The following is a 14,085-nucleotide window of genomic DNA, read 5'->3' as shown; positions in this document are numbered from 1 at the left end:
GGATATATAAATATAATAAGTATCGTACAATCATATTACTGTACATGTCTTCTATAAATAATTATTATTTTTTATCTATAAAAAAGATACATATATTATTTTTTCACAATTATTTTATTACTGTCATTATATAGGTTTATATTATTATTATTAATTATTTTTAAAAATGTCAATAGTCAAGTATGAGATAATTAAATTTAAAAAAATGCTCTTTTAATTATTTACGAATAAAAATAAGTTAAATTAATTGTTTTATTTTATTTTATTTTTAAATGTAAGTTGATTTAATGACTAACGAATTCAAAGTGATGTTCTTAACGACTTTCAAGCGACGAAATTATTAAAATATATATATATATATATATATATATATATATATATATATATATATATATATATATATATATATATATATATATATATATATATTATATACAGATAAATATAATTTTTACATGAGAAAATTGTTCGCAGCATAAGCGATACTCTGCATTTATGCCTCAATAGTTATATTTGTTCTAATAAATTTAATTAAATATGTGACTATCAACTATAAATAATTGTAATGTAAAAGAAAAAAAAAATACGCTTCGATTGTGCATGGGCGCGTTATTTTTTTATTTATTTTTAATAATTAAATGAAAGGTAAATTGAAAAAATTAAAAAAAAAAAAAAATAAATAAATAAACTATTTTGAATATCTGCTTGTACGGACGGATGCACAAAATTTAATTCTTTTGTTTTAGCTTTAAATTAAGACTTGTTTTAAAATTTGTTGGAAATTAATATTTGTTCACTGAATAATGTTAAATTATAATTAAATTGTTCTTTGTCATAAATAGGTCTATAATATACTATAAATATAAAAAATTAAATGAATTTATTATAATTTATAGAGAAAAAAGATTTAAATTATGTGCGTCAGGCTCTGCGCCTTCTTATAAATCAAATTTAAATCTAAATAATAAAAAATAAATAAATTAAAAAAAAAAAAAATCCAAGTGGGATTAGCAGTCACTGGAGAATAAATATTTATGCTCTTCCCGTTTGTGTCTTGGCGTTAAACTAATTATAAGCACGATACTTTAAACTTAAGGTAAAATATCTACATACACATTTATTTATATCCATAGATTTATTTACTGTGAGTATATTTACATGTGTATGTATTTATAAATAAATTATTATTTTTCTTCAAGTGTGAGAATCGCGTGCAAGACTCAATACAAATAAAAATTATTTCATGACATAAATATAAATGAAGAGTGAATGATAAAATATCTAAAAAAAAATTAATAAAAAATAATAAAAATAAAAATACTACGTCGAACTGATACTTCTTAATTAAAAAAATGAAAAAATATATAAAATAATGATTGATGAAAAACGTTTTTTTGTAAGCTATTGTTTGATTAATTTTTTATCAACGAATATATGGCATTTATATTTATATAATTTGTTATTTTTTATTGTAATTGTAATGATAAATAACAAAAGGCTGGTTCCACGATATTTGGTGCGAAAAATATATAAATGTATAAATATAAGTGTGTGATAATTATATCTGATAATTATAACATTCAAACTGTCTTCTGTCTTTTACGTATAATTATTATTATTATTATTATTATTATTATTATTATTATTATTACTACTATATTACTATTATAATTATTTAATTAAATGAAAGTTGTGTCGTGTAAAGTAAACCGAGATGACCGTAATATAATTATATTAATTAATTATTACTATTAATTAATAATAATTATTAATAATGAATAATGATTGAAGAAGACTTGTCTTGCGATTGTAATTTTATATATAATATTTGTAAGGTGAAAGATAAAATCTTATTTACAGTCTACCTGATATTAAATAATAAGTATTATAAACAACTAAACTAATAAAAAAAGTTTTAAATTAATTATTTGTATTATTTTTTATCAACTGACATTAATTTCATAAAAAAAAAAATTAATTAGTCAAAATAATGAAAAGATTAATTTTTTAAAGCTCATGATAAAAATGAAGATGTGTAAATAAATCCGTAACTATATAACGAGTAAATGAGAGTAGCCGGTTGATTTTCCGGTGAAATCGATCGTGGGTAACGGAGCATAGGAAAAAGCTCATACGTAGTGAATGCGCAACGTCAACGTACAACGAACAAACGACGCAAACTCTCTGTGAGTTAAAGAGTTTATATATGTGAGGGTATGCTACACTACACCGAGTACAGGTAGTATGCACTGTAAATCTATATCAAGAGATATTTTCATATATAATAATATCAAAAACTCTAAACTGGATGCTGATTAAATGAAGAACGACTGGCATTGAAAGATCCAATTTACTTACATTACATCATTTGCTCTATTTAATATTAAAGCGTTTACACTAGTTTATATAACATTACATTACTATTAAAGTCATGTTTCGTCGGCAGTTGCTAGCTAATTCGATCTTTAATCTCCCTGCTGGGGGTTTATCATGGATCCCAGGTTTCTTTCACCGGTATTATCATCCTGGTGGGTCTGGAACTCATCCCTGGCTCGTACTATCTCATTCTCTCTCTCTCTCTCTCTCTCTCTATCCGGAGTACTTAAAACTCTTGACTGAGTCTATGGCCATCGGAAAAACCCACAAGAGGTCTACGTTGCGTCGACGAATTAATTACTGGCAATCCTCAACTCTACTCTTGTCTTTATAATTTGTTATCCTTACTTTTGAATCAGGCCAAAGAGAATCGTTGCTCGGCTTTTAATCACACGTGATATTTTTATTAAAACTTTTAATTTTGTTAAAAAAAAAAAAAAAAAAAACACTCAGGTAGAATGAATTTAAAAGTTTTTCACTCTAAAAAGTAAAAAAAAAAAAAAAACACATCAGTATGAATAAAATATTTATAAATGAATTAATTCTACATATTATATGAGATTATAAATATATAAAAAGAAATAAAAGAGGTACTTACTGTTTTTTAAGGGTATTAGACCATTTTAAAAAGTTTAATTAATAAGTTAACAGAATTAAACGTTAGCTTTTTTATTAAATCACTCAATCAATAGTGTAATTAATTTCAGGGAGAATTATTAATTTGACGGATAAGCTGGCAGAAAAAAAATAACTGAAATAGAAAATAATAGAGCTATAAATATAAAAATACATTCGAAATGTATCGATTTTATTTGAAATAAAATAGAATAAATAAAAAATATAATGGTTTTAATGGTATGAAGAATAATATCGTGTGCCGTGAAATAACAGTAAAGTAAAAAGTTAAAAAAGTAAAATATAAAAATTGTTTGAAATAATAATAAAGTTAAATAAAATGAAAAAATAAAAAAGCGTTTTCATTCCGGTCATTTAAGCTTATGTATATGGTGAAGCTCAAGTCGTGTGTGAAATCTTGCGGCTTGTTTATGAGCCGTTCACCCGACCGAGGGGTCGCCAGCCAAACGGAGATAAAACTTGTTGTAAAGAGAGCTCGATACATATAATAACTATTCGCTACTCATCCACAAACTTTCATACCTTTAATGTCTAATTTGTTTGGAAAATTATAAGAAAAATTCATGAAAATTTCAATTTTATCTATTAAAAAAATTTTAATCTTAAAATGAGACTCGAGGATATTCGAAAGGTTGTTTTAGCGGGACAAGTTAGCTAAAAATTTAGAGTTGAAATTGCCGCGAGTGATATATAAGTAAAGGGCGTCTGACAAGACTCTTGGGTGTCTGAAATGATGAGACCGTCCGGTGAGGCTAAAGCATATCGCATTGCACGCCAGTGGTAGTCTCAACTCTTTCAACTCATCTTAACTCGTACCAACATCTCGAGTAGTTTTACAAGTTGACTGAATAAGATTTTAGAGTAGTCTGGTCTGTAGGTACCAACGAGGACTGAGTCGCGTCGAGTAGTTGTATTTTATTTGTTAGTAGTTCTGTCTAGTCTTTTTCTCTCTTTTTCTCTCTCTTTCAGTCACTCAGAGACTCAGAGATCCAGAGATTCAAAACTCAGGACAGGGTACTCTGTAGATCGAGGACGACAAGGTTACACGGCAAACGTTTTGCTGTCTAGTCGGGTGTCGGGGTGTTGTATAGCCGTTGCTAAACAGGATGGAAACTTTCTGGGGTCGAGGTAAACACACGCCGAGCAGTGAACAGCGAGCAGTCGCAAACACTAAACACACACACACACACACACACACACTCCAAAACAACTAAAAACAGAGTAGGACAGAGTATACAATACTAGTACTAGTTACTAGTACATTCTCTATAATACTGTACTGAGAGAGAACAGAGAAGAGATGAAAGAGGAGAGAGGAGAGAGGAGAGATGAAGCATGAGCTTTAGAGCTTTAGAGAGAGAGAGTAAACGGTATATTCATGGCGACAGCTACTGCTACCAGATGTGCTGCTCCTACTCCTCTTACAAATGTCTTTCTATTCCTCCGCTATCACTTTTGTGTGAATATATGGACCAACTCATACCTACACAATACTAGAAATTGGATATTTATGTCGCCGAAACCGTTTACCGAAAGTTAACGAATTTACATCTATTTACATATATTTTATCCGCCACATTTCAGCTTTTTTTAATACTATTTTTTTATTTTTAGTACCCAGAAATTTAAATAGTCTGAAAACAACTACTCTCACGTTGAATAGAACAGTTTAATAATTATACTATCTGGAATTGTAATAGAAGGAAATCGCTACCTAATACACTGGAACAAAAAAGCTTTCAAAGGTGCACTTTAATACATGAAATAAACCATCAAAATGACCATTTTCAAAAATATAAAGTCTATTATGGCCTGAATTGTGTCGAAAAAAATTCAAAAATTTAAGAAAAAAATACTTTTTTAATTTATGTTGATCTTCAAGGCAACAGAAAATTAAACCTCTTGAGTAATATTAGTTTTTGTAAATTTCTTCAGCAATTTGGAGCATATTCAATGCAAAGAGGATGAAAAATAGCAAGTCAATACTTTGCAAGGTAACCTTATGCCCTTTCCAAGGTGAACAGCATCTTTGGAAGTTTAAAAAAAATTACAAAGTTTTAAAGTATTAAGCGATAGCAAACAACTTTTTCACAGACGAGGATCTCGAAAAAAAAATTTCAAATTTCTCTTAAACCCAATCATAAATTCAGAGTATTAATTTTGAATGCCATCAGAACTTATAGTCGGAGAAAATTTATCCAATAAATAAAAACGTGTAAATTATTTAAAAAATAATGATAGAGATTTGAAAATCATCCCCAGGGAATCCGTTCATTAATTTTTTTCCCTCTTTTTTATACGTAAAATATATAATATATATGTATGTATACTTTGTTGTCAATTTATCTTTTCACCCTCTGTCTGATGCTGCCACATTCTATTTCCTCGGGAGCAAACGCGGAGATTATGTATACATGTTATCTCTTCCATTGGGATGATCAGGCAACTCGCCAGTACAAGATTCCCCATTCTCTTATTTTTAACTTGATTTCTATTTTCTGGTCATCTTCCTCTGTTCTATCTTTTATCTTGCTAAATATTGTCCTGGTGATCTACGTCGGCATACAACTAGAATGGGAAACAACGAAACAACATTCAAGTCTTTTGTCCCGGTGTCCCATACAATGTCTACTTTGCTCGTTACCTAAACGTATATGGACTATTATAGCAGCTTGCAGCTTATAACACTAACAGTGTAACAGTAACTACTTTGTAAAGCTCAGTAGCTATGAGTATGAGCGGGGTGACGAACTTGGTACAGTCAACCACAACTAATTACGATCCCGAATGAGAAGTGAAAAGTGAAAACGAGAAAAAAGTTCTACTTTTTCTATAATATAATAAAAGACTACCATAAAACAATGGTTAGCTCCTCTATTTATATTTTTATATAAATATATATATATATATATATATATATATATATATATATATATATATATTTTCCTTCTCTCATTATTCTCGCAATACTTTTATGTAAAAACAAAAACATCCACCGTTTTGTTTTTAAAACATTTTTACCCACTCAAAAGATGCATAATATTTTTTTTGTTAATAAATTTATATTCATTTGTCGGTGGGTAAATATCATTTTTCACCATTAATAGACTGGTGAAAATAAAAAAAATTAGTAATTATTTTCAGTAAAAATAATCGAGGTTGGTAACTCAGTGGTCCTTTTTTTGCGAAAAGAACAAGGGAAATAAATGAGTTGTAAAAAAGCGACTCAGGTTCGGTTACTTTTTTTGCATTATCATCGTCGATAGACTGATATCCGACCGGGGAGTAAATTCAATGTATGTATATATGCGTGGTTTACGCGCAGACGCAATTAAATTCTCGAGTACCTAATTCGACGAGCTTGGTACGTCGAGCTTAATTAAACTGTATGGACGTAACGACATAACTGCCGCACCGATTTACAATGCACGCTACTACATTTTAAAACTACCTCTTTTTATTTTATTTTCATTTCTCTTTTTCTCCTCCTCCTCCTCCTCCTCCCCCTCTTCTTCAGCTATTTTCCTTATATTACTTAGTCCTCTTTCGGTTGTTTTTTATTTGTTCCACGTAAATCAAATTTAATTGGGTTCGGCATCGGCATTGTTACCTATTTATTTATCATCGATAAACAAATTAATAAAAATAATTGTTAAAATTTGATTGGAGTTGGACGGTAAATGCTGCTGTATTTCATTTTATGAGTTATATAAATGGTAACAACAACAACAACAACAACAACAACAACAACAACAACAACAACAACAACAACAACAACAACAACAACAACAACAACAACAACAACAACAACAACAACAACAACAACAACAACAACAACAACAACAACAACAACAACAACAACATCAGAAGAACGGAAATAGTACATGTGTCACAGTGATTCGATGTCATTGATGTCATTGATGGGGTGGCTGCGGGTAGAAATAGAATAGAACAAGTTGACATATAAATAATTGGCCGGACACGTCGAATAGGAGGCAGTGGCGCGGGAGAGAGAAAGCGAGAGAGCAAGGGGGTTGCGTCAATGCTGGCCCAATTCCTCGGAAGGGATCGATGATGGGAAACAAGCTGCGCGACCGAGTGAAAGAGTATGAGAGTGTGAGAGTATGAGAAAGCTCAACTATTCTCTTGCACCAGCTCGCTTTGTGTGCTCAGGGCGGGAATTGAGTTGCGAGAGTTTAAAGGATCTGCTTATACGAGCAAGCTACGAGGCTCGACGCTATAGTCACCATTAAACTTTTAGTTTATACAAAAAGATAAAAGATTTTTCTGCAGTTACAGCGTATAGCCGGAAGGACACTTTAGAAATTACAATCTCTCACTTGTATTGACTTTAAAGAGTATCTGATCTACAATACTTTGCCTGAAATGGCTTTTATTACTTTTACTTTGTTTTTTTTTTTTTTTATTTATTCTTTATAACTCCTTTAAATTTACACTTTTTTTATTCATTTATTTATTATTTATTCTTTATGTCATCTCTCAGTAGCTGACATTTTTGGTACTTTCAGATCTAATTGAACAGTCTCTTTTAAATTTATTCCTACTCTGTCTACTTCCTTCGATGGTACTTCTCTGTAGACTTTTTTTCTTGAAATATATCTAAAAAAAAAAACATTCAGGAATTATTATTATTATTATTATTATTAAAAAAAAATTTAACTTTTAAAATTGAAATGCAAACACAATACGTCTATTAGAAATACGAAATATCAATACAAAACAACATTGTTAGTATTTATTTTTAAACATTTTAAATCCTCCATTCATTTCTAGAAAAAAAATTTTTTATTATTAAAAAAAAAAAAAAAAGGAATAAAAATTTACCTTTTCACAAATGGAGTAAAATGTTCGGGATTAACGTTATCAATATCAGTTTCTTTTAAAATAAAACTCGCTGAAATTGCCACAACACACATTACAATAAATCCAATTGCCGTGTAATACAAAAATGATATTTGATAAATCAACGGAATACTATTTTCCTCAATCTTACTCGGAGACGGCGAACTATGTATGACAGTATTATTAAGCGGATATGGACATTGTTCAACGCTGATTGGCAAAGTGTCGGAAAACGTCTTGAACTTTAGTTTGTAATACTCGCTGGAGCTGACGTACCACAGCATAAAGACAAAAGAGACAAATGTCCCGATCAAAGCGCCCCGAGCTTTCACCCACGGGACCATAAGCCCTAAAAAGAAGATCCCGACCATTGGCCCGTCGATCACGGACCTCAGACTTATGCTGATCTGAAAAACGGTCCCCAGACCATCGACCATGAAAACGAGGCCTATGGAAATGAAGCCCGCGATCACCACCAGAAGCTTCATTATTTTGGTTCCCTTCTTGTCTTTCGCGGCGTTATTCGGCATCCAGGGCTCTATAAAGTCCTCGTAGACGATTCCTGATATCACGTTTAGATTTGTGCTCATTGTCGACAGCGCAGCAGACCCCAGCCCGGTTAGGAATAACCCGGCAAGTCCTGGAATGTGTCCAGTGACCTCCATCACGAAAAAGGGAAAAATTTGGTCACTGCGATCGACTATCTGTGAAAATAATTTGAATTATTTATTCAGGCAAATGTTATGACAGCTATTTGATGTTTAATTATTATTAATTGATCAACCTTTGTCGACACTGGATCACAATTCCGATAACGAGTGTATATTATCAGTCCAATAAAAACGAATAATATTTTCATGAATATTTCCATTATTGACATGATAAGCGTTGCTCTGTGGATTATTTTTTTTTTTTTTTTATCAAAAATGTATTTATAGATATTTTTTAGGATTATTTGTAAATATACTTACACTGCCGCATTTTTTTGAGTCGGTACGGACAAAAGTTTTTGTATAGCACCCTGATTTACGCTCATTACTGCAAAAAAATGTAAAGTCATCCCTAAAGTCGTTGCGAAAAAACTATTTCTGACAAAAGGACTTGGATTTAAGCTGAAAAAAAAAAAAAAAAAAAAATAACAAATTATTTATTACCGAGAGTATAAGCTCAAGTATATAAAAAGTCTTTTTAACAATATAAACTATTAAGCAGAAATCAATACCGAATGTACCATTTCAAATATTCATTTAATTATAATTTTTTTTCGTTTATAATTAATTATCGAGTTTTCAATCTTTATTATAAAGTATTCATTAAACATTCAAACTATCGAACAAGTTTAATTATATGAATTCGATAATTTCTTAAGCTTATACTATTTTTAAAAAGTTTTTATAAAAAATCCATTACTCAAGAAAAATAAGACGTTCTCCTTGATCAGTTGCTCGAAAAATTTCAGCAAATCCTCCGACAGTTTTTACGCCTATGGTAAATATTGCGACAATACTGACAACTACAATTGTAAATTGCAATGTGTCTGTCCAAACAACAGCCTTCAATCCTCCCTGTCACATTAATACTTGTTATTATTAATTTCTTTGTAAGTTAATATAAAATGTAAATACTTGCCAAGCTTGTGTAAATTATACAAATGATACTAAGTACCGGTGCAATGACGTGAATACTTATTTTGGTGACCTGGGCAAGGCCCAACGATGGAACGTAGATGACGATCGGGACGTAAATAAAGAGAGTGATGATGTAGAAAAATGAGTAAATAAGTCTAGTGGAACGAGAAAACCTGAGCTGGAGATAGCCAAATACACTTGGTTGCTGGAGATGGTAAAAAACTGGCAAACATATGTAGACAGTAACCAAACCAGTTAATATAACTGAAACAATGGTTGCCAAGTAATGGGTTCCATACTGATAAATTTCTGCAGGTACACCGACCAAAGCTATCCCGGACAGATGGCTGGATAATTATTATATAATTCATAATTATTGGCTGTTTGCTGGTATTTCTAGTCTATATAATTAATAATTCATTATTGAGGATTATTTTTACCAGGTCAAAATGCTCACTGACACAGGAAAATAATTCATCGTTTTACCACCAAAATTGTATTCAGTGGTGGTGGTTTGTTTTCGCACTAATCCGAACCACCCGCCTATTAGTACACTCATGCTCAGCAACGTTCCAAAAAGTATGTAGTCTGTCCAGCTTAATTTAACGTCCAGAAAATTTATTTCTGTTGAATTAAACATTTTATTTTAAAACGCCCGGTACAACTTTTAGATGAGAACTGATTTTTTAATCGTAAGTATCTAGCACAGACGCTCAGAGTTTATAATTTATAAAATAATCTCTACCTTGGAGAGTATTGATTTATTACTGATAATGATAAAATAATTAAATAAATAATTAATTATTTGATTTTAAGGAAATTAATATGACGAGAGTGTTATCAAGTGATAAGATTGATTATTATATTATTATATTATTATTATATATATATATATATATATATATATATATATATATATATATATATATATATATATATATATATATATATATATATATATATATATATATATATATAAAATATTCAGAATGATAATGAGAGTCATTTGAAAATTAAATTATTGAATTTTAAAACTATTATTAATTTAAAGGAAAAATTAAAAGACCGAGTAAAGGTAAAATCGATATTATATGTGTTGACTTTGTTTTATTTAACAGCATGACGCTGCTTGTGACGATTAATTTTGCATTGCAGCAAGCTTGGTTTTATCTCGGTTACATCACCAACAATCATAACTCATAGTTGACTTATTTTATTCAGTAATAATTATCTCAGTCGTAATAAGCCTTGTGTAATTAAAACAACAAAGTCTTGATCACGGTTGAATAAAAGCAATAGAAATATCAAGATTAATTAATGTGTATTATATTATCATAATAAAGAAAAAAAATATTTGCTCAACCGGGTCGAAAAAAAGATATAATATAAATAATTCTATTAAACTATTTTTAGCTGTTTAAATGAATCCAATTATCAATAATGGAATAAAGTTAAAAGAACTGGAGGTAAATGGAATTTGAGGATAAAGTTTACGTGATAAAAAGATCGAGAAAAAAAAAATAAAAATGTATAGTACTCTTGAATCATTTTTCTATAGTGTAGCTTTCTGTTGCACTTCTCGGAGCCTAGATTCTCTTGGATTTTTCCTATTTCAATCCTCGAGAGAATATGCTCGTAGGGATGTGGGGAGCTTCTGCAGAGTACCTTGGAGTATTCAATCCACCACTTGTAAGAGAGAGAGAGAGCTTACAACGAATGCATCAGATACTACAAGGGCACTAAGGCTTGAGCTTGTGTAGAAAAATGCTTCACTTTTCACTTGAATTACACATTTTTTATTCTATTCTTTTCACAATAATATTATATTGCAAATTATAAATAATAAATAAATATTTTATTAGTTTGGAAAGAGCTCTGGCTTTTAATGGAACTAAAAATTTTAAAATTTTAATTAAAAAAATTTAATTATTCTAATTAAGTTAAAAATATTTAATAAAATTTATTAAAATAAATACTAAAGGGACGTTTAACTGTAATATAACATTGAGTTTTACTACTTAGAGATACATATTTAGTTATCAAGCCAGACAGTTGTCACCACAAGTTTCAGTAGTAATAGTTCTACTTATAATAGCAACACCGGGTACAGGGTATGCCAGTAGTATAGCAGTATTATGTGGAATACAAGTATAAGTAGTGGGAGTGTATATAATAATATAAGTTGTAAAACCAGTGTAAGTGGTAGAGAGAATGTCAGAATCGGGAGTCAGTAGTGGTATTAGTTTATGCTAAGTCAGACTCTTAACTACACCAACTCAGCAAATAATTTAATAGCAAACACATTGGATAATAGTTAAGTTAATCCGATGAGCTTTATCCAGTTATATTGTAATTGCTTTACATATACATATATATATATATATATATATATATATATATATATATATATATATATAAATACACTTTATATTTTGTATTTTACAATAATATTGCATGTTTATGCATAAGATATATATAGAGAGATAAAATATACCTGAAGAGCTGTCTGTGTTATATGTGAATAAATATATCAATGTAGATGCATATATCGTATATCAGGACACAAGTCGCGAGTACTCTCGATACTCTCTCTTCCACAAGGGTGATTCTTTGCCCTAGATTCCTTCTTCGCACCAAAAGAAGACTCGGAAATTGAAAAAATAATAAAAAAATAGGGAAAAAAAAAACAAAACGCTGATATACATATATAAAGTGTAAAGAAAAAAAAAAAGGAAGAAAGGAAAGAAATATACAACATTTCTAGGAGTTGGGAGACACGAATTTTTTATTGATAAAAATAAACTGGGTTTTGATTTTTTATTTTCGGGTTTCAGTTTTTTAATTTCGTGGGTTAAATAGAGCGTGGAGTCATTTTGATATGGGAACGGGAGGAGAATACTAAAAATAAATGAAACAAAGCAAAACAAAACAAATTGTGGTAAAGTTACGTGGGTTTGGAGTTGACGCCTCGTGCGAAGGATTTAACTCGAGATTAGGGGATGATGACGAGAAATCCGTTAAATCGGTGGGCGAAGTTTTAAGTTAGCACGAGTACCTTTTCCGGGTGAGAATCGGGCTCCGACGGGCATAAAGTGCACGTGATCAGGTGCACCACGCGTCTCCACGGCTCTCAACTCTAACAAAAAACAAAAATAATATGAGAGAAGAGAAGAAGAAATATATAAGACCGAGATCTTGGATGGCATTGTGAAAATCCACGGATTTACTACAGGATTTATACTTTTTTCTCATCGCCGAAAAAGATAAAAATATAAAACTATTTATTTGAGAAGAATAAATTTTTCAAGCTCAACCACTGAAAGATTTTTAAAAAAGCATTTTAAATTAAATCCCGGTTTAGTAATTGATGATCGGCCTTCCAAGGGAAAAACAAACTAGCGCAAAGATTTTAATGTTTCGACTGGTTAATTTTACAAAAATATTAAAATTATTAATTCTTCTAAAATTAAGCTTGCTCGCTTTGTTAAAGGAGGTCGTTGATAAAATAATAAATACACCGAAAATCTAGCACACCAGTTTCGTATCTGCCGAATTTTCACTGAGAGTAAATATAAAAAGTGGCCTGTTTTAACTCTTTCAACAAGAGAAAAAGTATATTTTTCTCCAATCAATAAGATATAGTTTAAAAAAATATTTATTTCCATTAAAAAAAAAAAAAAAAAAATATATATATATATATATATATATATATATATATATATATATATATATATATATATATATATATATATTCTCGTTTAAATGTTGATATACTTATAATGTATACGTATAAATATATAAAGATATACATTGGTTGTTAAAATTGATTGCCCTGGAGTCTAAGCGGATATGCTCTGGAAGTTCGTTACCGCTCTGGTAGAATCACCAAAATTCTCTACTCCAAGTACCGAGTAACATGCGAATTCGATTTGTATTGTATATTGGACAGAGACGTCACTACAATTGATACGTATATATAGACATAGATGGATAGATTCTCCACTCCTAACTATTCTATAGATTTCGTTACTGATGTACAGATATATATACCATTTTGTACTCAACCGTTTGTCCATATATATATATATATATATATATATATATAAATATCGATATACATATATTGTGCCTCACAGAGATGACTGATATGGTTGATATGGTTACATGGACCAGGTTGTGGACCGTGGTAGGGTGACAGAAGGATAACTTACATTCTCTATAGCATATCATACTATCATCCACTATACTCTGTTACTCTGTCCCCTGTATTGTGTAATACATATATATTGTATCTATAGATAGCATTAGAGTTTATAGCACAGCAATGTGAGTGAGGATGTGTTGAGCAATACATGTGCGTTGCCTCGTTTTATCCAGTTGTCACGTGTATGTCCATTTACCGTTGTCTCGGTCCCTTCAACTGTTCCATGTCCGTCTCTGTCTGAAAAACTATTGTTTTTGTTAATTTTCACATCACGAGTTTTGTTTTTTTTTTTAGATTTTATTTCCAGAATGAAGACCCATCGTTTATTTTTGTTCACTGGTGCTATCTTTAGACTCCACTCCGACGATACTAAATGAA

At 30.1% G+C, this 14,085-nt stretch overlaps 1 protein-coding gene across 1 annotated transcript; it reads right to left on the bottom strand.

Moving 5' to 3' along the window:
• Positions 1-7,403: 7,403 nt before the first annotated feature.
• On the bottom strand, positions 7,404-10,196 carry LOC141534054 (sodium-coupled monocarboxylate transporter 2). The gene is made up of 7 exons (XM_074253200.1): positions 9,944-10,196; positions 9,501-9,850; positions 9,286-9,436; positions 8,847-8,987; positions 8,660-8,768; positions 7,858-8,579; positions 7,404-7,632 (listed from the first exon to the last, which is right to left on the bottom strand). The coding sequence occupies exons 1-7, from the start codon at positions 10,141-10,143 to the stop codon at positions 7,506-7,508; spliced, it is 1,800 nt and encodes a 599-aa protein (XP_074109301.1). The 5' UTR covers positions 10,144-10,196; the 3' UTR covers positions 7,404-7,505.
• Positions 10,197-14,085: the final 3,889 nt, after the last annotated feature.

The sequence above is a fragment of the Cotesia typhae genome, unplaced genomic scaffold (genome assembly GCF_013202065.1).
Source record: "Cotesia typhae breed Kobodo isofemale line unplaced genomic scaffold, CoteBio_Ctyphae contig_123, whole genome shotgun sequence".
Lineage (NCBI taxonomy): Eukaryota > Metazoa > Arthropoda > Insecta > Hymenoptera > Braconidae > Cotesia > Cotesia typhae.
Note: the sequence above shows the minus strand (reverse complement) of the source record. Positions and strands in the feature narration are given on the sequence as shown.

Excerpts from the sequence above, each read along its gene's own strand:
- LOC141534054 (XM_074253200.1), bottom strand. The coding sequence starts at position 10,143 with ATGTTTAATTCAACAGAAATAAATTTTCTGGACGTTAAATTAAGCTGG. Across the intron at positions 9,851-9,943 it reads TCAGTGAGCATTTTGACCTG|CCATCTGTCCGGGATAGCTT; the intron begins GTAAAAATAATC and ends ATAATTATCCAG. Across the intron at positions 8,769-8,846 it reads ACTCAAAAAAATGCGGCAGT|AGCAACGCTTATCATGTCAA; the intron begins GTAAGTATATTT and ends AATAATCCACAG.